This window comes from Haplochromis burtoni, unplaced genomic scaffold (assembly GCF_018398535.1).
Source record: "Haplochromis burtoni strain Fernald_Lab_line unplaced genomic scaffold, NCSU_Asbu1 Contig_109, whole genome shotgun sequence".
Classification (NCBI taxonomy): domain Eukaryota; kingdom Metazoa; phylum Chordata; class Actinopteri; order Cichliformes; family Cichlidae; genus Haplochromis; species Haplochromis burtoni.
In genome coordinates, this window is record NW_024582470.1 from 704,884 (window position 1) to 728,733 (window position 23,850).

General features: G+C 39.0%; 2 protein-coding genes across 3 annotated transcripts in view; both read right to left on the reverse strand.

Moving 5' to 3' along the window:
• postna (periostin, osteoblast specific factor a) overlaps positions 1–4,953 on the reverse strand; it is an 18,466-nt gene extending 13,513 nt beyond the window's left edge. The window contains 2 exon segments of the mRNA XM_042223347.1: positions 2,019–2,117; positions 4,626–4,953. Of these exon segments, the coding sequence (XP_042079281.1) occupies positions 2,019–2,117; positions 4,626–4,744 (218 nt within the window). The 5' untranslated portion in view covers positions 4,745–4,953.
• A 3,583-nt stretch (positions 4,954–8,536) lies between these two features.
• Positions 8,537–23,850, reverse strand: part of LOC102311073 (short transient receptor potential channel 4) — a 31,989-nt gene continuing 16,675 nt past the window's right edge. For both annotated transcript variants that reach the window (XM_042223348.1, XM_005928075.3), the window contains 9 exons: positions 17,755–18,100; positions 16,323–16,462; positions 16,032–16,232; positions 15,796–15,917; positions 15,268–15,463; positions 14,980–15,171; positions 12,441–12,482; positions 11,937–12,026; positions 8,537–11,360 (listed from right to left, as the gene is read on the reverse strand). In XM_042223348.1, the coding sequence (XP_042079282.1) occupies positions 10,680–11,360; positions 11,937–12,026; positions 12,441–12,482; positions 14,980–15,171; positions 15,268–15,463; positions 15,796–15,917; positions 16,032–16,232; positions 16,323–16,462; positions 17,755–18,100 (2,010 nt within the window). In that variant the 3' untranslated portion in view covers positions 8,537–10,679. The remainder of the gene's footprint in view (positions 11,361–11,936; positions 12,027–12,440; positions 12,483–14,979; positions 15,172–15,267; positions 15,464–15,795; positions 15,918–16,031; positions 16,233–16,322; positions 16,463–17,754; positions 18,101–23,850) is intronic.

Consider the following 23,850-nt stretch of genomic DNA (forward strand, 5'->3'; position numbering starts at 1 on the left):
CACACACACACACACACACACACACACACACACACACACACACACTGTACTCATACAAAGGCTTTAGGTGGGGTTTTCTGGCACCAGATAAAGACATTGGAGTGTTTTTTTAAATCCGCTGTAATCACTAATGAACAGTCTCTGTTCCATCCTCATCCGTCTGGTCTTAATATTGTGTAGAAGAGCTTTTTTTGTATAGATGGGTGTGGACTTCCTCTAAATACATCTTTAAGAATCTGACTTTTACAGTGGTTTGTTATAAAGTCCACTTAATTTTAATCACACATCCTGTGCTTCCTGCAAATAGTTTTCTTTAACAGAAAAACCGTTTCTTTCATCCAACAGCTCAATTCAAATGAAATCCTCAAAAGATCCTATGGTACCATTATATCAAGAGAAACATGAGCAATTCCCAAACTATGTTAGGTTAATAGTTAATACTTTTAGGTTGGTATAGTGATCTGAAACTACACATGCTTTTAACCCGCGGTGTAAGATCAAAGTTTAGTTTTGGAAATATGTTCAGGATGCTCAACAGCAACAAAACCATTTGAAAAAGATTAAACGTGAAAGTGTGTGACTGACCCACTAGCGCTGGAAAAGAACAAAACAACTAACCAAAGCAAAACAGGGTATCTCTCTGGGTGATCCAATCTATCACCAGTGGTGCACTGCAAAGTGAGACAGATAAGAGGAGAATATACTGAACACTTCCAGCTGTTTAGCAAAGTGCTTTCTGTGGGAAAAACGTACTTATCTTTGATGTAGATTTTGCTGTTTGTAACACTACAAACCTTTTGCATGAACTAACAAATTAAGTTATAAACCAGAAAAAAGTTAAATGCATTGAAATTTATTTTTTCGGCTAACCAAATCCTATTTTAGAAATTGTTTAATTTAAACATTTTAAATATGCCATATTCACATTACATAAAGATCTGACAAAAATAATTTGTAAATAGCCTAATGGGACTTGGTAGTGATGTAATGATGAGGCCAAGCAATTGTGTTTCTTATCCTAGAAACCCCTACTAGCTTCTCGTAATCTACTGTCACATGTTTTGACCAGTAATTCCTGGTTGTTTTCATGTCTACTGCTGTACTGTTTTGGGAGAAAATGACTCACCCCTGAGCTCACACCCCATTTTCAGCCTTATCGATACCGCAACAGGTGCTCCAGTTGACTGCATGACTGAAAACAGACGGGTGTAAGTCTACATGTGTGTTCTTGTGTGTGGATGTGGGCTAACGACAGAGACTAAGTGTGTATGTTATTTTCTGCTGCTTCTGCACTTAAGTATACCAGAACAGCTCCAACTAAGCCTTACACTCCTTTAGGTGCGTTTCATGTAATATTTTATGAAATTATTTTGCAGGAAATAACCTAAATAAATAAATCCACCACAAGCACCCTAAAGACGGGGCTCAAGAGTTGGGAGTTCGCCTTGTAATCGGAAGGTTGCCGGTTCGTGCCCCGGCTTGGGCAGTCTCGGTCGTTGTGTCCTTGGGCAAGACACTTCACCCGTTGCCTACTGGTGGTGGTCAGAGGGCCCGGTGGCGCCAGTGTCTGGCAGCCTCGCCTCTGTCAGTGCGCCCCAGGGTGGCTGTGGCTACAATGTAGCTTGCCATCACCAGTCTGTGAATGGGTGGATGACTGGATATGTAAAGCGCTTTGGGGTCCTTAGGGACTAGTAAAGCGCTATACAAATACAGGCTATTTAAAGTTTGGTTTCTTATTATTTTCATAAATGCACAAAGACATTACTGGTTTGAACCATGCAACTTCATTTTAAAGCGAAGGTTAAGAGGAGAAAGCGAGATGTTATAAGTTCAGATAAACTGAGGTACAAGTCTGAGGGTGCAGAAAGGGTTTGGTCAAACATATTGGGCTTCTGCTGATAGATGGGTGATGAAGCTGGGTGTGGTTTGCACTTTTGATCAGACCAGTCTAATTCAGTGCAAATAATGATAAAAAGATGCGCTAATTAGATCCATTCGGTCTTTCAGTAAACACTTACGTATTCTTGCCACAGATGCTGCGTTTGTACCAATTCCTGCATGTGCTGAAGTACTTCTTCTTGGTCCCTGTGACTTGCTGCAAAGCACACACATTGGGTCTGTAAGAGAGGAGAGGGAGGAGAGGGTGAGGTGGGAGTAACAAAAGAACGTAAGGAACAGGATCAGGAAGGTCAGGATATGGAACTGAACGAGTGTAGCAGGGGGAAGGAAGGCGACAAGGATAGACAAGTTGACGAAAAAGACCATGAGAAGATGTGGGGAGGTGTGTATTAGGGCTGGGTATCGTCACTGATTTCTAGAATCGATTCAATTCCGATTCACAAGGTCCCGAATCGATTCGATCCATGATTCGATTTAATTCGATTTGATTCGATTTAAATCTGGGAAATTTTGACAGTCAGAAATATTATAATTCAGATCAGTACATTTACATATTTTTGTATCAATAAAAAGGAAGCTGACACACGCAAGACTTTATCACAGGTGTAAGCGTCACAGCATGGGCCTTTGTGTCAAAGTAGCTGAAGATAAAACACAGAAAAACATGAAGGGGATTTTCCTGGCCTGGGATTTTATAAAAATATTCTGCAGTACATCAAAAACGAAAGAAAACCATTAATCAACATATGAACATTACCTCTGAAGTTACAGCGGTTTTATTAGAGACATGGCTAAGCGTTTTGCATTTTGTATAATTTTAAAAAGTTTAAATTTGTTCAATATTGAACAGCAGAAATGACGTTTTCTTTTCTGAAGAATGTAAAAGGGAAAAAAACAGCGGCTGACAGCGCTGTAAACAACAGTAGACTTGTGCATAACAAGCAAGCGAATAATGAAGAAAGGGAAACTGTTCTTGAAGTACAGAGAGAGAGAGAGAGTGAGAGCTGTGCATCTCGGTGGAAGCAAAACAGTAAAAGTCAGAGTGAATTCATGATGATGTTTATGTGAAGCATAGTTTGGATCTTCTTTTGCTGCTGGTTCGGTCAATATTGTTTGGAGAGACATCAAACTAACAGCTTTAGAATCAGCGCATAAACGGCGTAAACACAAAGCGCGGACCCGCCGACAGATCAGAATCAGCGAGCTGTCGGCTTTCAGCTCCGACCGTGAGAAAGGCGACATCTAACTGATTCTGATCCGCGGGTCGCGCTGTGTGTTTAAGTCTATGTGCAGAATCCGTGTTCCTGCTCTCATTTACTGTCTTAACTGTTTGGTGGTTCCTGAAATTTTGTGAGATTTCACCAGAGATTCTGGCATTTCGGGCAAAATAAATTTATATTAAAAAAATCGATTCAGGATTTTAATGAATCGATTTTACGTTATCCAAGCCAGAATCGATTTTAATCGATGAATTGATTATAAAAACCCACCCCTAGTGTGTATGTATGAAATGGAAAAGAATGCATGGCCGAAAAAAGCGATTTACACATGTCAATATGCAATATTTATGTTAATAAGACATTATATGGACAAAAGTACTGGGTCACCGGCAAATGAGAGTACAGGAGCTGCTCACTCATGGAAACTGATAAGCATGAAGCTCCTTGCGCACACTTTCTGTGCTGATGTTAATGTCAGAGGAGGTTTAGAGCTGTGCAGTCATCAGAGTTTTGGTAGCTTTTAAACACTAAGAGCTGCAGGACAGGAATCACATCAACTCTGCTACTTCATGGCTGAGTTGATGTGGTTCCTAATTGCTTCCACTTTACAAATATACCACTTACAGTTCATTGTGGTATTTCTAGGATGGAAGAAACTTCATGAGCTGACTTGTTGCAATGCTGTCGTCTTAACACAGTACCATACTTGGATTCAGTGAGCTCTTAACAACAACCTTTCCCATTCACAAATGTTTGTAAGGACAGGCTGTGTGAGTAGCTGCTAGATTTTATACCCCAAACACGTGAATTTAAAGATAAAGGGGTGTGGTCCAGTACTTTTGTCCATACGGTGTATTACGCAAAACCAAAATTTGATGCATGTGCATTTTTTGTCTGCTTTGTGGTTTTTTTTTCAAGTTAGCAGACATTTATTTCAGCAAGTAATAATGGTGCTTTATTAATCAAGCAGACAAAGCACTAATGTACAGTATCTGCTACAGTAATGTGCGCCGCAAGTCTACTGTACTTACAGTAAGGTCAAAACCACCCAAGAGGCGGAACTAATTATTTGGATCATTTTGGCATCAGTCTTAATCCAAAATATGATTTTAAAGAAGAGTCATCTTCTTTATCTTATTCGATTTACATGTGAATTTTAAATTACATTAATTACATAATTAATAAATACACAATTAATAATATTTGGAATATTTCAATAAGAAATACACTAAAACTTTTTTAGAAAGGGTTATTTCTTACAGTATTTGGATTTCTCTGGACTTCAGTTGTTGATCTTTGCATGTTAAATATGTTGATGATCAAACGGAATTTCCTATTTTTCATCAATATGACTGATCTGTTCATGAAACTGTAGTGCTCAGTAAGATTTAAAACCATATTAAAAATTGACATAGTCTAACCTTTTACAAATGCTACTGTTTATTGCCAGATCATACAATTTATGTTCTTGCACCTGCAAACAAGGTAATAGGAAAGTCTACCTACCCTTGATCCCTGGCCCGTATGCGGCTATGGGTGACTATCTTGTCATAAGCTGAAAAAGCTGTGGTCTCCAGACTGCAGAAGGCCACCAACACTAAGGTCACCACCAGAAGCCGATGCATCCTGTGAAGTTATCAGTCCTCAGTGCTGCAAGGGCTCAAACACACACTGCTCTTGTCTTTCAAGTGCACACATACACACACACACGCACACACAAGCAGGAGTCCACAGAAACACACGGGATATGTGGGATCACAAATGAGAGAGGGAGCTTTTATATGAACAAGCTTCTCTAACACACCCACTCCCTTTTTAGTTCTTCACTGTCTGTTCCATACCATTATATCCTTCTCCCACCCGCATACACCCTTCTATTCAGTCGAAATCCTTCCTCCACCACTAACTCTCCTCCTCCCTCATGTTCGTATGAATTTTGCATGAATTTGCAGACCACCGTCACATCCCAGAGCACCAAGGGCACCCTGTACTTCAAACTTTACGTTGCTTTACAAGCTGCAGTGCCCGCCTGTCTCCAAACTGTGAATTGTGTTTAAAGTATGCAAACCAGTGATGATTTGTTCATTGTATGTAAAATATTAGAGGATTCATTTTTTTCTGAGGCTAACACCCACAGAATTTGCACTGCAATCAAAAAAGATGCCAATAAAGATGCATAAAGAAAAGCAGATTTTAAGATACAGATCCAAACACTAGCTTGACAATAACACCTAAACACGGGCTCTAAGCATACCTCTGATCTCTCTTCATGAGACTTCTGGCAACAAAATGTAAATAAAATTGATATAAAATGCTATAAAATAGAGGTGTAAATCATGCATGAAGACCTACTGTGGTGAATCTGCACAGTCTGGTATTTTACTTGACACCCTTGAAGGAAACCTGACTGTATTTTTATCACACCTCCCCTGGGACCCCACTGTTCTCCCCTTTAACTTTTATCACATTGATTCATCGTTTCCATCAACGTCCCGTGAACTCCCTTTTGCGCTCCTCTTCTCCCATCATCCTCCCTGCTGTCATGTTCATCGTTATCAGCTCAACTTTTTCCCTTCAGCTGTCTCTGTCTCCCCATTGAAGCCAGATCTGATACAGCTTCAAAGAATAAATTAATCATGAATACAGGCTTTCCGGACATCCTCGTGTACAGTCTTGACTTTTCGACAGGTGTGCGTCACACTTTACACATGCAGGTCGAGACAACTCAGACAAGGCTGATTTATTGGACCAAGAGCCATTTCTTTCATTGCTGTTGTTTGAAAACGGATACGCCAAGAGTGCGTGTTTTATTCTTTTACAGTAAATATAGTAAAGTAAGAGAGGGGGTTAAGGTTAGGGGTTAGGGGGTTAGGGATTGGGACGAGAACTATGTTTTAAAAACAAAGGTTAAGACAGCTTTGCTCTGAAACTGCAAATATGTACTCGCTCTTATGAACTCACACAACCTCTGTCTTTCCATGAATGACAGATGAACAGTCTCCAAGAGTCTCCTGACTTTGGAAACATCTTTCTGTCTTTGAGTCCGCTGTTTTTGAAATTTTGCTGTAATTGTAACTGTATTTTAATATTAACAGGTTATCCTCTAAAATCGATAAATGAAGCTCATGTGTATCTATAGCAGTTCTTATACTTCAGTAAGTATAGCGCTTGGATTTGTCACTCTACCTTCTTCAGGAATCACAGCAGGAAATTTGTGCTATGTATGACGTCTCCCCCTACTGGGAATTATTTGTCAGTACAGTCATATGTAAGGACAGGGACTTACATAAAACCTTACACAACATCATACATTTTTATTAGTAAGTTTTGACTAGGTAGTAAATGTTAGACTTTGAGTGTTGAAGAGCGGGCCACAATTTCCAAGGAGCCAGCACAGCCTTTACTCTAATAAATCTAACAGAACCCTGAGTGTGCGAACATTTATAACCACTGGCAAGCTTTGCAGTTTGGTCCTTAGGTTGCTAGATCCTTGAACATATGTTTTTTTTTTTTGTGGGTTAGGTAAATTGCTCCTATTATATATATAGTTTTTTCTTATAATTAAATAAAATGGTCAAAATGTTACTATTTATTAATTCTTTATCAATTATTTCCTTGAGAAAACAAATCACACTCAATTTTAAATGTAAAAGACTTTTCAGGTTATTTAGGTCATATTTAAAAGTCACATCAGTGCTCTTAACCACGAGTATCCTACTGTATAAGACTTCAGCAGTTAAAACAGGTAATTGTGAGTCATTTAAATATGCAATGTTAGGAGATATCTATTCATGTGTTTCTGTGTCTGTGACAGCTTGGTTCAATCAAGTTGGAAGATCTATCATAAGCCCAGGAGCATTTCAGTACAGCCTTTTGATCCCACATGGAGCAAAATTTCATCAGCTGCTGAATATTTCATTTCCTTTTCACTTGCTCGGTCACTTGTTCACTGAAATTAGAAATTAGAGGCCAAGCAGCACAAATAGGAAAGCAACAGAAAGTTCAGAGAAAACAAAAAATATCCAGTCTGTGGGGAAACATATGCGGCAGCTGATGAAATTTTAAATAATTTCATAGTTTTACAGAAATTGTAAAAGTTTTGAACTGTGTTTTTATGATGCAGACAGTGCATACTATAGTTACTGTTACATTGTGTAGAGCACAGGTTTTCTATTAATTACAGTGCTTAAACCCCATTTCTCCACTTTTTGTACAAGTGTATAATCACTGTAATACATGTTCACACTCATGATGTTCTTAGGAGCAGAAGAGATGTTAAAGTGGAGCAAAAATGTTGCCAAATTAGCCCTTGCAGTGTGTGGTTTTGGGAAACTGATTGTGAACTAATGGAAATGACATTTCACGACAACTGTTGCTGAGGCAAAAAGAGAAAAACATGAAAGGAGTTCTGTACAGTACTTTAGCTCACCTTATGTGACATCTGTTCCAGGAAGTCACGTGTTTTAACCACCAGTACATGTCAATACAGCAGTAGTGTTTGGTCTGTTCACGCTGTTGACAGGGTGATAAACTTCATAAACTTAATCACATTAAGAATAACTACTATTACTACTACTACAGGCTTAGCTGGCAATGTACTGCCGAGGTGCTACCAGCTTTGAAAATTATTTCAGCGGAAATAAGCACAAAAACATCTTAGGTAGTGTTTCACTTGGAAACTTTAAGTAAGACTATAACTTAACAGTTTAGCACTTTAGTTTAACAATACCTAAAGTTGTCTTGTTTTTGTGTGTGCCAGGGAACCACTTCAAATTTGATATTGATATCACAACCAAATAAAAAGAGGCCCAGTAGTACTGATATCAATACTTTCAACTTCTTTGTTCTTCTGAGATGAATCATCACAAATTTGGAATTTCTGAAGACATTTTAATGGCCATTAAATCACTGTGATTTTTGTTTTCCAAAATAATGAGTTTACACAGCAAATCACCCTCTTTAGAGCTTTTCATGTATTTTGAAACTAGGTTGTTGGGTTTTTTTGAAAACCTGTAATGTAAATGTGTGTCTCTAATGCGCCCCTACAGGGTGACCGTGGCTCAGGGGGTTGGGAAGCGCATCTGTAACCGGAAGGTCGCCGGTTTGATCCCCGGGCTCTCTGTCCTGGTTGTTGTGTCCTTGGGCAAGACACTTTACCCTACTGGCAGAGGGGCCGATGGTGCAATATGGCAGCCTCGCTTCTGTCAGTCTGCCCCAGGGCAGCTGTGGCTACAACTGTAGCTTGCCTCCATCAGTGTGTGAATGTGAGAGTGAATGAATAGTGGCATTGTAAAGCGCTTTGGATGTCTTGAAAAGCGCTATATAAATCCAATCCATTATTATTCTCTTAAGGTGCCTCTTCTGTAGTTCAAATGTGCTATAGGCTATAACACAGACGTGACAGCCAACACAAAAAGTAGTGTACGTTTGAAGTATATTTTTTTCATTTACAAAAAAACACACAATCAATTTAACAGAGTGGATTAGATACTGAACTTAGAGGATAGAAATAACATATCAATCCTATCATGCTAGTACTGATCCGATACAAATACCAGCATTGGTATTGATACTAATGATATTTGGATCAATGTCCTCACCCTTACAGAGAAAAGGCATGGTATTGCTAATACCAGTCATATCACAATAGTTTTATATGAATTTATACTAGTATTATCACTGATGGTATGACAAAGCACTACTTGAAACCCACCTCTACTCTGCAAACAGTATATGGTGAGCTGAAGGCCCACATCCATTTAAGGAACTGATTTTCAGATAGTGTTCATCTGAATGTAGATAGTAAGGAGATACATGATATGCCCATTTTTTGGCTACTAGCTCTTTGAAAGTCACAAAAATACTACTTCGTGGCTGCCAAACTATATTATCTTTGTCATTTGTCAAAAATACAGAAAATCCACAAAAAATGACAAAAATTATGTGTTTAAAAAAAATTAATTAATTTAAAAAAAAAAAAAGCCAGGCTGCTAGTAACAAAGTAACAAAGCCTAAAGACACGACACAAAATTGGTTCTGAGCTACAATGTTTGTTATCTGTAGACACAACACTGATTCATGCCTTGAGGTTGGTGCATTTTTTAAGCTTGATTGAACACTGAAAGCTCAGGGTAAAGCGGCTTAACGAAGAAAAGACATTCTTCTGAAAATAATCAAGCACAAGGCCTGAAAACTAGTGAAAAAGCAGTCATTAAACAAAAGAAACAAAGACAAACTTTAAAAGACCTCAAGAAAACCTGGAGAACCACTGTTCCAAATCAGTAAAATATACCAGAAAGTCAGGCTCCTCGAAAGCATAGAGAAATGATTTTACAGAGTACTATAATTCCACATCTCTAGTGAGTAATCTAGCTGCTCTGTTATGAGCCTCAAGAGTAAAATAGACCATTTGGTGATGCTTGTCTGACTCCTTTAAATAGAAAGGTATTGTGTGACCCAATTAAAAAAATATCAGTTTGCATAGCAACTATTAACCATTTCATTATTTTTATATATATGCATTTGTTTCAGCATTACCTCATGATCTACTATGAAGATATACAGTTAACTTTTGACAGTATCAGTTACTGTGTTTATGCCTGTCTGGGATTTGCAATGAACAAAAGAGGAGACAGGAAATTAAGAGTGTATTTCTATATTTATTCTTGATTTATGTTTCAGTTTCTATAATGCCATTCATTCGAACTAACATGACATCTTAAACTAACAGTTAAAAACAGCAGATCTGTTCAAAATAATGAGTTTATTCTTGAGTGACAAAACTTGAATAATACGTTGCTTTAAATAATTTATCGGCTGTGTTCATAATGTATATCTCAGATCGTTTGGCCACGCCCTACTTTACAGAAAATACTTGGGATGAACTGTCAGCGCTGAATTTACAGTCGGCCTAATCAGTGTGATGAGAATCATGATCCACAGTTCTTGCATAGAAAACTTTGACAGAATTGCTGTTGCAATGATCAGAGTTTGAGCGATCTTTGAAAAAACTGTATGCCATTTTAAAGTGTGTAAAGTGCAGAAACAGACAGAGTAAGGCAGAAAGTCACGTCTAAAACAGAACACATCTATTGCTCTAATAAGATACTGGTGGGGAGAGTTAAATGTTCATGGGTAGAGGGGGGAAAAAAAGAGGTAGAGAGAGACGGTTATATGGTAACCAACAGGACAATTTGAACTGAAATGCACATATCAGCTGGGAGAAAAAGCTTTTTTCTTTCAGGAAATCATTATTGTCCAATCACCTCTGGGGTCATAAAACGAAATATAGTAATCCTTAAATGTCATTCCTCGTAATGCTTACACGGAGCTTCGAACAATGTTGCTGCATTTCCACTGCTAATATAACAGCGTTTAAAACAGTTAAACCAAAGGCCTCCCTGAGTCTCCAAAGATCAAAGCTGATCATAAGTTTAGTAATAACTGGAAAAGTTCGACTCATGTTCACAATTCTCACTCGAGGCTCACGTTGATTGTCAGTCTCTCTGTCTTCAATCCAGCATTACTGGGCCTGTAGTTCTGATCGCATCACATCACATCTTAGGCATCGTCTTTGTATGAGCCAGACATACATTCATCAGCTACTGAGTCAGTACAGGTTAAATCCTTGTCTCTTTCCTCGGTTTCTCTTTCTTCACACTGGTCCAAGCATTTTTTGCTGTTCGACTCCTCCTTAATTTCCTCGACTTCTTCCTTCTTTTTTGTTTCCAGGAGTTTCCTCTCACTCTTTTCTCCAGCGATATGTTCCTCTAAGTCTGAGTCCCCACACTCCCCTGCTTCTTCTGACAAAGAGTACATCTCCCTCGAGCTTTCTGCTGCGCTTGATGAGGCTTCTTTGTTGCCCCTTTGGTGTTTCTGAAACAAACCAAAGTCAGATACATCTTTGGGGTTGCTTCTCCTCTGGCTTGACATTTCACCAGAGCTCTCATCAGAGACCAGGGACATGAATCCATTAGGTAGACCATTGGAGGCTTCAGGTGGCCTGGGTGCAGCTGTTGAACTGCCCAGCTTGAGGATGGATGTAGCGATTTTGAATCGATTAAATTTGCTTTTCATCTGGGTGCTCTGTGGGCAAGCAGAGACCTTGAGTGAGGAATTAGGGTACGCAAGGCTGGATTCCACTGAGCTGCCACTGGCCTTTGCCACATTTAAAGCTGACTTTCCTGTCTTCATCATTCCCATCACCTCATAACGGAAACTGGAGATATCTTGTTTCAGCTCCTAAAAAACAAAGAGCAGCTTGACTGTGAAATTTATAACTACTAGCTCCCACTGTTGGTATCAGCAAAAACTGAGCTGTATTGATTTAGCTAAAAAAGCTATCTAGCTAGCTTTGTAGCTAGTTAGCTAGCTAGTTAGCTAGCTAGCTTTGACTCAAAAACAGTTATGAGACAAAGCAACACTATGTCTCTAAATGCCTGTAGTCTAGACTAATAATTGATGCGTTATTTATCTTTGTATGATCATGGTTATGTCTGTTAAACTAGGGAAAACAGTCACAATGCCTTTTAAATACCTTTGAACTATGATGAAAATCTGGATTAGTGAGCACTTAAACCATCTCCTCATACATCCACATATATATTGTCTTATCATCATTATCTTGTCAGAAGATGACTGTTATTAGTTTGTCTGATGACTTCCAGGCATGTCCTTAAAGGATTTGCATTAACAGTCAACGCATTACAATAATGGAAAAAAAGATTAAATATAACCAAAATGCAAAAGAAAAATATACAAACATGATGATAAATAACTCTCAAACATAATCATGTCATATTCATTCAAGAAGACTACCTTGAAGTTGTCTTCAGTCAAGCCTTCCTCTGTCTTGGCATCTCGAATCATGGCAGCCACATAACGTTTCACCAGGTTCCTCAGTACCTCCTACAATAATTTAAAAAAAATCTTGAACACAAAAGATCTGAAACTTTATTCAATACAAACTTCAAATGAATGAGACAGGAAACAGACAAATGTGCTCCTCTACAATGAAAAGCGATTTAAATCCTACTGAGTTCAGTTGTTTGGCTGATTTTGTGAAACATCATAAAAGCTTTTTATGGAACGTCCGCTTCAGGGTGTCAGCCCTGTGTTGAACCTGCCCTGTGTGTATCCACCTCTCACCCTTTGACCCCCACCTCCCCTCCCCCCTTTTGTAAAAGTAATTAAGAAAATGAACAGATGAAAACTGAGTGCTGGAAACCTAAAGAGGCCAATTTGTGTCTGCCGCACACACTTACACAGACAGTGGTGAGAGACTAATTATTTTCAGCTTGCTTTCAAAGAGACTGCACTTACCTGGTACTGATGGTTTATCCTCAGGTTCTCTGCAGCTCGCCTCTACACAGACGTCAGATGCCAGAGGTTGGTTAGAGAAAGAGTGGGAGATGAGTTAAAAAAAAAACAACCTAAAACATATTTTGTTTTTCTTCACAGTATCACACTTTTCTGTAAACTCTGCTATCTGTGAGGCTCGATATGTGTGTCTCCTGAGTGCTGCGCCATCAAACACGAAAAAGTTTCCCTCTAAAATTAGGCTGCAATAAAGTGAAAATTCTACTTTCTACAGAAACGAACACTTATTTCACTGAGTTATTTCGTTTAGTGTCATACAAGACAAAGCAGAGCAGCAAATCTTGACTCTCTCTTAAAGTAAAGTTGCCTGATTATTTTTTAAATAAAATTCAGCTCAAGTCATGGAAATTCAGCTCTCAATCACCGCTATTATGCCTGGTCATATCAGGAAGCACTCTGGAAGCCATTCCTATACAACTCCAGACTTCAACATTATGAGTTCAAACAACTTTGTTTGTATTAGAGATGGCACGATACCACTTTTTTATGTCCGATACCGATATCATAAATTTGGATATCTGCCGATACCGATATGAATCCGATATAGTGTGTTTTTTAATCAACAAAACTGTTTTTTAATATCTTGCTGCATTTTGTATAAGTTCATACTCAAGTTTAAAACAACAACTACACTAAAGCTATTCTGTTATACCTGTATGCAAAAAAAAATATTTCATAGTTCAGCAATACTGATCAATCTAATAAACTTAAACCTACACCATCCTCCCTATTCTGGTATTTTAAAGAGTACTTAGCATAAATATTAAGCAACCTAACTAATAGGGTTCCAACTCCCAGCAACAACAAAAATAAATAAATAAAAAATAGGGAACCACCCCTCACGCTCCACCTCATGATGCTTAATCGACGTAATCAACCTTTAATTTGATGCAGTGTGAAAAAAAATACACAGAAATCAATTATTTTTCAAGAATAATTAAATAGATTCAACATCTTTCTTCAACAAAACTGCAGACTGCACAGATGGTACTCTTCCCAAAGGAAAAAGTACTATAGCTTACTAGGGTATATTAGACTTAACAGTTACTATATACAATAATGGACTTCTATACATTTTACATCAGATTAAAACTTTGGGTGTAAGATTCAGATAATATTAATATTAAAAGCTCAGACATTTTAAATGAGAATAAGAAAGAAAAGTATGTCTTTGTGCCCCTTTTCCCTGTTAATGCCCTATCGGCCCCCCTGGCTAAACTTTGCTAGATCCGCCCCTGCACAGTTACCAGCGTCAGCTACGTAGAAAAAGATCCTGGTGTAGAAAGTAATATTAAATAAATTCTAACAACAGCTTATCAAGCTTAAACGTGCTGCTGTTGTTCAGCCGCTGGTTTCCTCTTTCTGGTGCAAAGTGGGCCAAAACAAACAAGAGACGACGGACTCGCGACAGAAAAGCCGATCAGCTGATCGATTAGCAGTTTCATCGATTGAAGTAGCAGCCGGAGAGCGAGAGGCAGTCGCTCGTTAAGCTTAACGCAGGAATGCTTTACAAAATTCAGAGATGGACTTACACACTTGCTTTACTTCTCTCGGGGATAACTTTGTCGGAGATGAAATGCGGGTTGCTAGCGAAGCTCCAAATGCTATCCAGACCACCGACAGGTCCCGCATGCCACAGCCGCTCTATCACGTGATGCATACTGCTCCGACGTGCTAACGTTCTGAGGTGAGTTACGGCGTGTTGCAAGTTTTGTGAGGTGCTTTCGTGATATTTAATGGATCGGATTACATTTTTTATTTTTCTCCGATATCCGATCCAGTAATTTAGGTCAGTATCGGACCGATACCGATACGTAATATCGGATCGGTCCATCTCTAGTTTGTATATAGTTACTCTCCACAGTAAAGCATATTTTACATCCATGGACCGAGAGGGTCCAAGAAAGATGTCCCTGCTCCAAAACTAAGACTTTCACCTTTGCCAGAAAGTTTTATGGTCAGGTGCAACAAACATTGAGCTTGTCACAAGAGGTACAAGTATGTCTGGAGGAGTGAAGGTAAGGCTTTCAAACCTAAGAACACTGTACCAGGCAAAAAGCGTGGTGATAGCATCATGCTCTGGGGCTGTTTTGCTACTAGTGGTACTGGTAATTATACAAAGTGGGTGGAACAATGAAGGTGGAGAACCTCCAAATTTTACAATTACACGTAAAATCAGCAACTAGAATGTTGAAACTTGTACAATTGGGTCTTCCAACCAGACAATGATCCAAACACACATCAACTGGTTTTGGAGTTGATAAAACCTTGAATGGCCTTTGTAAAGTCATAAACCTCCAACCACAACTTATTTACAAACTATGAATTAATATAACTGAATTTCTCAGTTATAAGTTAAAAAGATAACAGCAATAAAATCTTTCAGCTTATTATTCCTTATGTTCATTTTTCAAACCAACCAACCCCCCTTTTCTCTCTCTGTATGTGAAAACCATACAAACACATTTGACACCAGCCTTACCCCAAGGGTACCAATGGTGTCAGGGCGCTTGGAGCTTGTCCTCCACACCTGCTTCTTGATCCAGCACATGAGGTACCAGAATGATTTGGGGCTGGGGATGATGTTGAAAGGAGCTGGCAGAGTACCCCCTTCTTCAAAATAACTCATCCACAGTTTTGTCCTTGCAAATTTCCACTCAATGTCTGCATGGTCCTGAAATCAGATTGAGGTATATTTGATAAGAATGAATGTTTTGGTTGAACTGTTACACTTACATGACTGTTTGCAGTGTTTTTGATTAGTGCTCACAGCAATGTGCTGGTAGGAGTTGTTCATCATAGCTATGAGCATGTTGAGGAGGACCACCAATGAAATGATGTTGTAGGCCCCGAACATGTTGGCACCGACAAATTCAGTGAACTGGTGGTCAGCATCCACATTGGTCACATACAGGCTGATCAAACCAAAGATAGACCAGAAAAGAGACTGCAGGGTCTCAAATAATCTGCAAGACAACGTATGCGATGTAAGCCAAATTTGCTAAACAGTACAGATACATGCAGTAAATAAAATGTGTCCTTGCTAGTTGAAAATGTATTCAGTTGCAGGATGGTTTAAAAAAGACTGAAGGAACCCTTCACTTAGTTTTAATGAGATTCTGCTAATACACCAGCTTTTCTTAGCAACTGAAAATTTGACTGAGTTCCCACATTTTGTAACAAGTAACAGCGATATACACGAACGCACAGCTCTCTGATTCTTTGACACTCTCTCTCACACACAAGATCACACATTCACACTACTCGAGCAAGCAAGACAGGATTCATGCAAACTCACGTGGAGAAAGCGTTATTCTGATGCACACATCGGATGCCCTTACACTTTCCTTTCTCATCTGAAGCCTTAGTGTCATAGTAAAAGTACAGCTGGTTCAGGCCATTAGCGAAGGCGAGCAGAACCTGAAAAGAAATGCAGTGTGTGGGCAAAATTATGTAACTTCATTCACTTCTTCTGTCACATATAATTTACTGTTCCACTTCTTGTCTTTGTTCTGCTCGTGCGCAAACATTTACCAGGCAGTAGATGAAGAGGAACTTCAGGATGTCGAGCAACATTCGCCCCAGAGAAATCTGCAGTGGCCCCAGGTGAGAGTTGGCCGTGAACAGTGAAATGAGGCGCAGGGAACTGAAAATGTTTGCAATGGCAAACACTGCTTCAGCAACTAGTGTCGGGTGCCACATTTCCCACTGGTTTCTGGGTTTACTTCCGCTGTACTGGATGAGCAAAAAAAGAAAAAGAAAAGATAACTTGAGCATACAGAAAGGTCACAGCCTGTTTAGTCTATTGTCAACACTGGTGGTTACCTTAGTGTAGGCTACAATCTTCAGGGAGATAGTGGCCAAGTACAGAGAGTTCATGACAAAGTCCATCAGGTTCCACCAGTCATGAACATAGTCTTGAAAACCTCCATCCCACATTTGCTTGATCTCTGCCCAGATGAATCCTAGAAATTAGATTATACAAAAACAGAGCATGTGTCCAGTATTAGCATTTTATATGATTGCATATTATTTTAAAACATTGAGGACTATAAAGATAAAAATACTCCTTATGTTCTCTTCAATCTGCAGCTACTGTAGCACCCCTGACTCAGGCTGGCTATTTTATTGACATGCCCTTTGAGGAGATGTGAGCTACTGTACATTAGCAAACAAACATGTCTACCAAATTTCATTATCACAGTTTACAATGTTCCCATGTTGACATTTACAGGCTGGCTCGAACACATGATGAAAGAGAGCTAAGGCTGTGGTAAATGCCATTCAATTTTGTATTTGATTATAAACCAAAGTACTGAACAGCTTAAAAAATCAAAAAAGCATTTTCACAATTCTACTTGACGGACACCCTCAGTCTCATGATATTTCAATGGATGCGACTGTCATTATTTTATCTGGATAAATAGAGGATGGAAGTCCCACTGAGATTAAAAATCTCCCTTTCAATGGACACATGGTATTTAACTCAAAACTAAAGAAAAGTAAGTTAACCTCATGGCAGTGCAGGAAAAGAAAAAAAACAATCAGGAAGAATAATACATTATGCCTGAACTACAAAAAGTTTATCAAAAAGCTACTTTCAGCTACTTCCTTATTCAGAAACGGTCGCCACAGTGGGCATCTCTGCATGTTTGACTTGGCAGATTTTTTTGTGCTGGACACCCTTTCCGATACAACCCCCATTGGATTTGTTGGCTGTTGTTGAAGAGATTATTTTGGACCAAAGGTGATGGAAGGACTAAAGTCAATGCCTAAAGTCATGTTGGTAGCATGGCTAAAAAGTAAATAGTAAAAATTGTGGAAGGCAGAAAAGCATGTCAACAAGAAGCACTTAGTCACTGAGCTCAAAATCTGCTGGGATGCCCGAGGCAGGATGAAAAAATAACATTTTTTATAGGCTTAATGTTCATTCAGCACTTTGATCCAGTTCTACTTTGTGTAGTATTTGGAGTCGATCAGCAACTAAAGAAAAATCATTTGTTCCCATTAACAATTGTAAAGTTTGGAAGTTTGGAAAGTTTGGATTTGACTTTTCCATAGAAACATCAGCTGAGGTGTATGGTTGTCAGAGCAAGAGTAATTTAAACCCAATATTTAAAGATTTAGTGACATTAACTGACCACAAATAAGCTCTCTACTTTTTTTTACCTTCAGCAATTCACCAGTACATTCACCATCAGTACACTATCAAACAGTTTAATCATCCTAATGCAGAGTACAAAACCACTGTACTCACCCAGTACCCAGGGCAGGATCATCCACTCCACAGCGGTCGGTGGAGGGCCCTGCCTGTCCTGCCTGTTCTGCTCCGTGATAACAATGTGCTGGGAGGCGAGGAGCAGCAGGAACAGAAAGGTCAGGTAGGACGCCGTGTGGCAGATGAACTTGATGAAGGGCTTGCGGATGAAGAGGCCATAGCGACTCTTGGGAGCGATGAGGTAGCAGAGAGCAAACACAGGGTAGAGGAGACCTATGAAGACACAGGTGACAAACTTTCCTGCCCAGTGACGCCGCCTCCAGCCAGGGAACTCATCATACCAGCGTGATGCCAAAAGCTGCTGACAGTTGGGCTGAGCTACAAACTTAAAGGGGGGATATATGAAGGGAAGGGGAGAGGTTTAAATGTTTCATCTATGCTGTTTGATTTTTTGGTTTTTAAATGGCTCAAAATAACTTTTATTACATTAGCTGTGTATAGCAGGCATATAGGCCTGCTTGGAAAAATCATCCTCAGCCTAAGACTATTTAAAGGTTTTACACCGACCATCATGCCCTTGTGTCAGTATCCTGGAATTAGTACCTGTAGCAAGCTTCAGTTAACGGAATACAAAAGACTGAGTAGGATGTGTTGGTGGTGTAGAAAATTGAAGGGTTATCATGTACACGCATGAGTATTTTAGACTGAAAAACATATTGGCTGTCTTACAGAAACAAAGGTGGCTTTAAGCAGGCAGGTGGGCCAACTCAAATATTTCTACATGTTTAAAAAAGGATTTTTCTGAGATTTTCTTAAAGCCCTGGTCTGAATATGATTGGAACTTAATTTAAAGACAAATACCTAACATGACTGTGAATGCATGTGAGTGAGCAGAAATAAAATGTTCAGTAACGCTAAAATAGCGATGCATCAGAAAAGCAGATTAGCTTCAGTGCTTCTCGCCTGAGTGTAGGTATATGGAGGCATACCCGGTTAAAGCAAAACAAATTCTGCTACAAATGAGGGTTACATCATGAGCATGCATGCATATGCAAGCAAATTATGCAGGAGCACACAATGCTGTGAAAAATCCTGATGAGCCTCCATATCAGTATATCAAGTGTTGACCAGCACCGGCGGGTGCCAATTCACCAACTCTGCAGCCTCGTTTCCATGGGAACCACAGATCCTTATCTGTGTTGGGGTCTGAAGCAGAATGGCTCATATTTCCGTACTTCAACTACAGTTTTACCTGAAAATGTGAGAGGAAATGCAGAGCAGAAGGATAGGAAGGGCTGAATTTTATGGATGAGAGGAGAAGAAGAAGAAGTGGTATACTCGTTTTTTCTTCTTCTTTTTTTTAACCAGATTTGAGAGCGGGATAAAGAGATATAGGGAAGACTGAATGAATGTGTGTGAGAGACAACGACACTGTATTTGAAGAATAAAGAGAAGAAAAAGTCCCAACTTTTTCTTTTCAGATGATTTCTTTGAGCACGGGCCTTACTGCAGTGAACCCATGGGTGCAGACTGAAGTAAAATAGAAATAGTAATAATGATAAAAATAGAAAGTCTTAAATTCTACCACAGCTATAAATATAATTTACCACTATTTAAAAACCGCTTTTGTCACTTATTCATCAAACCTGCGTCATTTCAGGTCTTTAAAGTTCTGAATGTTCCATTTATAAACAGAGGAATTTATTTTTAACTTGCATCTTTAATTAAACATCAGAACCTTAATCCTGATTAAGAACTGTAAACACTATTTCCTTGGGCTTCTTGTCATGTTGCGATAATCAGCACGATACATTAAACACTGGCAATGATGGCGAGGCAGAAAATTATGCTAATTAACATGATATATAGGAAATCAATGTGAGTATTTACTCAACACGTGGGCTGAAATTAGAAAGTAATAAATGCCTGAGATTGAATTAAATTGTCTGGTATAAACTAAAAGACTGCGTTCTAAGTAAGATGTTGCTGGCTATTTTATTTAAGAGCCAGGTTAAAAGAACAGGTTTTATTCTCTACAGAAAATCTCTCTGGCTGTACCTTTGATTGCTCTTAAATAAAAAAAAGTTCACCTTTCTATTGAAATATTGTAGAGCCATTTCTCATCTGTCGCAGTCACTTACCAAAGCCAGCCGCAGTAAAGTGACATATTTGCCTTAAGTGGCTTTTTTGCACAGGTCAAACCATCCAAGTCCAGTTTGAAAAATGTCTCCCAGCAAACTGCCTGTCACCAAGCCTAAAATGCCAGGAAAGTGCCTGTAACTGTGTGAGAGCTGTTGGTGCTTTCTAGCTCGGCAAAGACATGTTCCCCTGCAGCTCTACCGACATAAAAGAACTGCTGAAAGTTTTTTTTGTCGCTATCACAGACACACAGTGACAAGCAAACAGCATTCAGATGGGTGTAGGTTGAAATACAGGTTATATGAAATCCATTGTTTTGCTCCACTACTCTCTCAGAGTTGCAACTGTAATTACATATCTAAAAATGTAAACATCTAATATCTGTCATTATAGTTAAAATGTGTGTATTATGGAAGATTTGAGTTTATAGAAGATTTTGGTGCACACTACAGTTACCTATCCATCATCTATGCAATACTGTGCAAAAGTCTTGAGCATTTCTTTATAATTTGCTGCTAAGTGGCTTTGAGTTCATCAGAAATCTTTGGCTCTTTTTTCAGTGCAGTCTTTGTACCTGACCACCTTCAAAGGAATATTTTGTTTGTTAAGCAACTTAACACTGAGCCATGAATCATTCAGCAATAAAAAAAATAGCTCATGATATTAAATAGTATATTGTGTAAACATAAGAGACAATTTAGCAAAGAAACAAATTTAAGTTGTATCTTTCACACTTTGTTACTAACAGTCTGTCAAAAACACATCACAACACAAAGATAAAACGGTTTGTAAAGTATAGTATTTTTCACCAACAAGATGCCAAAGAGATATTGTGTGCAGCGTGTCCTTAAAAAACTTCAGGAACCTGGGAAAATTAAAGACAAAAGAAGAAGTGGGAGGTCTAAAAATCTATTTACAGTAGACACACAGTATCTGAAAATCATGTCCTTAAGAAACAAGAAAAAAAAAATTCAAGTAGACCTGACAGAAAACCCAAGAGATCCATCTGGCCCCTCTGTTGATCCTACTACTGCAAACTTGTTAAACCTACATATGTGCGATACAATTATTGCTTCCCTTTATTTCTGAGTTTTACAAAGGCTGAACTTTTGGTCACAGCAAACTGACTTGTTAAATCAGATTCTTGCTCCTGGATCAGCTGAGCACAAATGGTTTTCTCCCTACACAACACTTACTGCTCTTGGTGCAATTTAATTTCTACTTAATGGGGACATTAAGATGGCTTGAAAATCTGAATTGCAGTTTTTATGAGATATCACAAGGGGGCAACGTCAAACTACTGCATGTAAAATTGATGGGTTCCCCTCGGTGCCTCAGACAATTTTAAATATTAAAGAGACAGTCTGTATATGTTTGTACTGTGATTTTTCAGTCTACTCACCTCACCTACATTTATACCAAGAATATCTGTATAAAATTTAAGTAATCAACATTTGAACGCTTCAGGGAGAGAAGATAATCTGCTCTTTAATGTTTATGGGTTACTGATCACATCTATCTGATTTGACCTCCTGCTGCATCAAAGCGCTGCCTGCTCTGTAAGTTCAGCTCTTTAGACAGAAAACCTATGGAGATTTCTCTTCAAACTGTTATAAATGGCCTTTTTAAACCCTGGGAGCACATCAGCGCACAGAGCCAAAAACACACACAGATGCGAGGATAAATGCACAAATGTAAACAAGCCTATTTGCACTTTACACAAATGAGAAACGTCCTTCATTTTGTTCAGCCGAGGTTCAAAAACAGACTTTTAATGACTCACATTCATAAACAGAAAGCACTATTTAAAAAAAAAAAAAAGTCTTCCATGCAGACTGAGTGTCGTGATTATTGTGAGAGTTTTAAAAGGTTTTCAGATCAGAAACCAGTGTTTCAAAGCACTGAGCAGAAATCGCACCACAGACAATGAACACTCTAACTGCTCTCTGCATGAACAAACAAGCTTTTCCAGCCCCAGTAAGTATCCATTTAACCCTCAACACTTCACTGGGGGCAAAACTTTACGGATCATCTCTCGCAAACAAAAGGCATTTCCTATTAAGAACTCTGCTTATCTGTGTGCATGTGTGCGCGCATAAATGTGCACTATACAGATGTGATTTTCTGATGTGAAGCAGCAGATGAAAATGTTTTTAATGGCCGATTCATGCCATGTTTCCGTTTTCCAAACGAATGAGAAGTTTATTGAAGAAAAATCTCCCCAAATGAGGTTAGAGTTTATTGAATATTGTCTTGCGCCTTAAATTCATGTAAAATCCTGTTTCATGTCTTTGCGAGATGACTCTGCCTCTTCTACACAACAAAAAGCACTACCTTCATAACTGCTGCATATACTCCTCAATCAAACAAGAAATCAGGCATAAAACAGAGTCCAAAATGAGTTAAAAATAAAACAAAACACCTTACTGCTCAGTTTTTCCACATGATAGTTTTTCTATCATAGCAAAATGAAAAGAAATCTGTCAGCTCTGCTCTTTGGGCTAAAGTTGTAAGAAATAAATGTCTAAAATTACGGAAGAAAAGCTGATAGCTCATTCCCCAGACTGTCCTGTAATTATAAAACACAAATTTGTCTTTTTTCTGTGAATCCATTGTAAATAAAGAAATTTCTCTAGTAGATAGGAACATTTAATCATTTATCTGTTACTAAATTACTTTGATGTAGCAAAAATGACTGTGGGGGTGGTCTTTATTAGCTGGAAAACCTGTAAAATATATGAAAAGGTTGTTAAAAGTCCAAAATTAATGCGACGCTTCACATTTTCCAAGGCCGCCCAGTCGGCCAAATTGGAGTCTTTGGTGGATCAATTGTGGCCCCTGGGGCTTATGTTTGACACCCCTGTTCCAAGAGAACAAAAAAGTAAGAGTGAAAGTATTAAATTTACTGAAATAGAAACTTTTCAGGCAGTTTTACAACAATAAGACAGCAAAGAGACAGCAACAAACTTCTTAATCAAATTACCACATGCTATAATAATTTCTCACAGACTGAGCATTTCCAATGACTTCATCTTGAAAGGATTCTTAACAACTCCAGGTGGCAGGGACATTTATCATTTGAAAAGGGCGACTGGGTGGATTGTTACTCTCATCCTTGACACTCTGCTCTCCATCAAAATTCTGGAGCGACTGAAAGCTGCTATAGATAGCCGATCCAAGAGAAGGGCACGTTGGGACTCGATAATTAAAACACTGCTGGGATGAGGAGATGCTAGGAGGCACAGTTGCGGCAAAAGCAGCGCGAGGCTTGTTTGTTTACAGTGTGTGCAGAGAAAGATTTACTGGCAACAACAGAGGGGTTCGGTAAGATGACAGGGAACTGTCCATCATCATGTCCACCTGTGCACTCGCACGGCCCCAAACTGTCCTTCTGTGACTCAACATGCTCATCTGCCAGCCTGTTTGTTGATGCGCAACAACTGCATGGATGAAGGAGGAAAGAGCAGTGTCATAAAATGAGACTCCCCCAAAAGTGCATCATCTCTGACAGCCACGCAGGGCTCCCAGCTAAAGACAGCTGAATGAATTATTAGTCGCTCCTGGGAGGGATGCGTCTGCTTCTTCATCATTTCCTACCTCACCTTCATATGCAGCGTAACAATTCTGTTGTATAAAATCAATTTAACCCCTTCTTCTTGCTTTTAGCCATCCCATAATTTAGCAAGTCACCGAAAAATCTCCTACATTCACCATCCCGACGCTGGAAAGCGTGATCGGCTTTTGCATTAGCCTTTGGTTGTTACGGTAGCTTTTAACACTAACAGGAACATTCATAACGACATGGACCTAACCGAAGGGGAGTGCCACATTAATTAGAGACGAATGCTGAAGATTGAGCAGATGCAAAAATCCACAGATACACTTTACAAGAATTAAATCAACTTATTTGCATGTTTATTGTTTATGGCTCTACCCACCGGGGAAGGTTTTACATCCCAGTGGAAATAAAAGGATGAAATCAGCAGACCAGAAAAC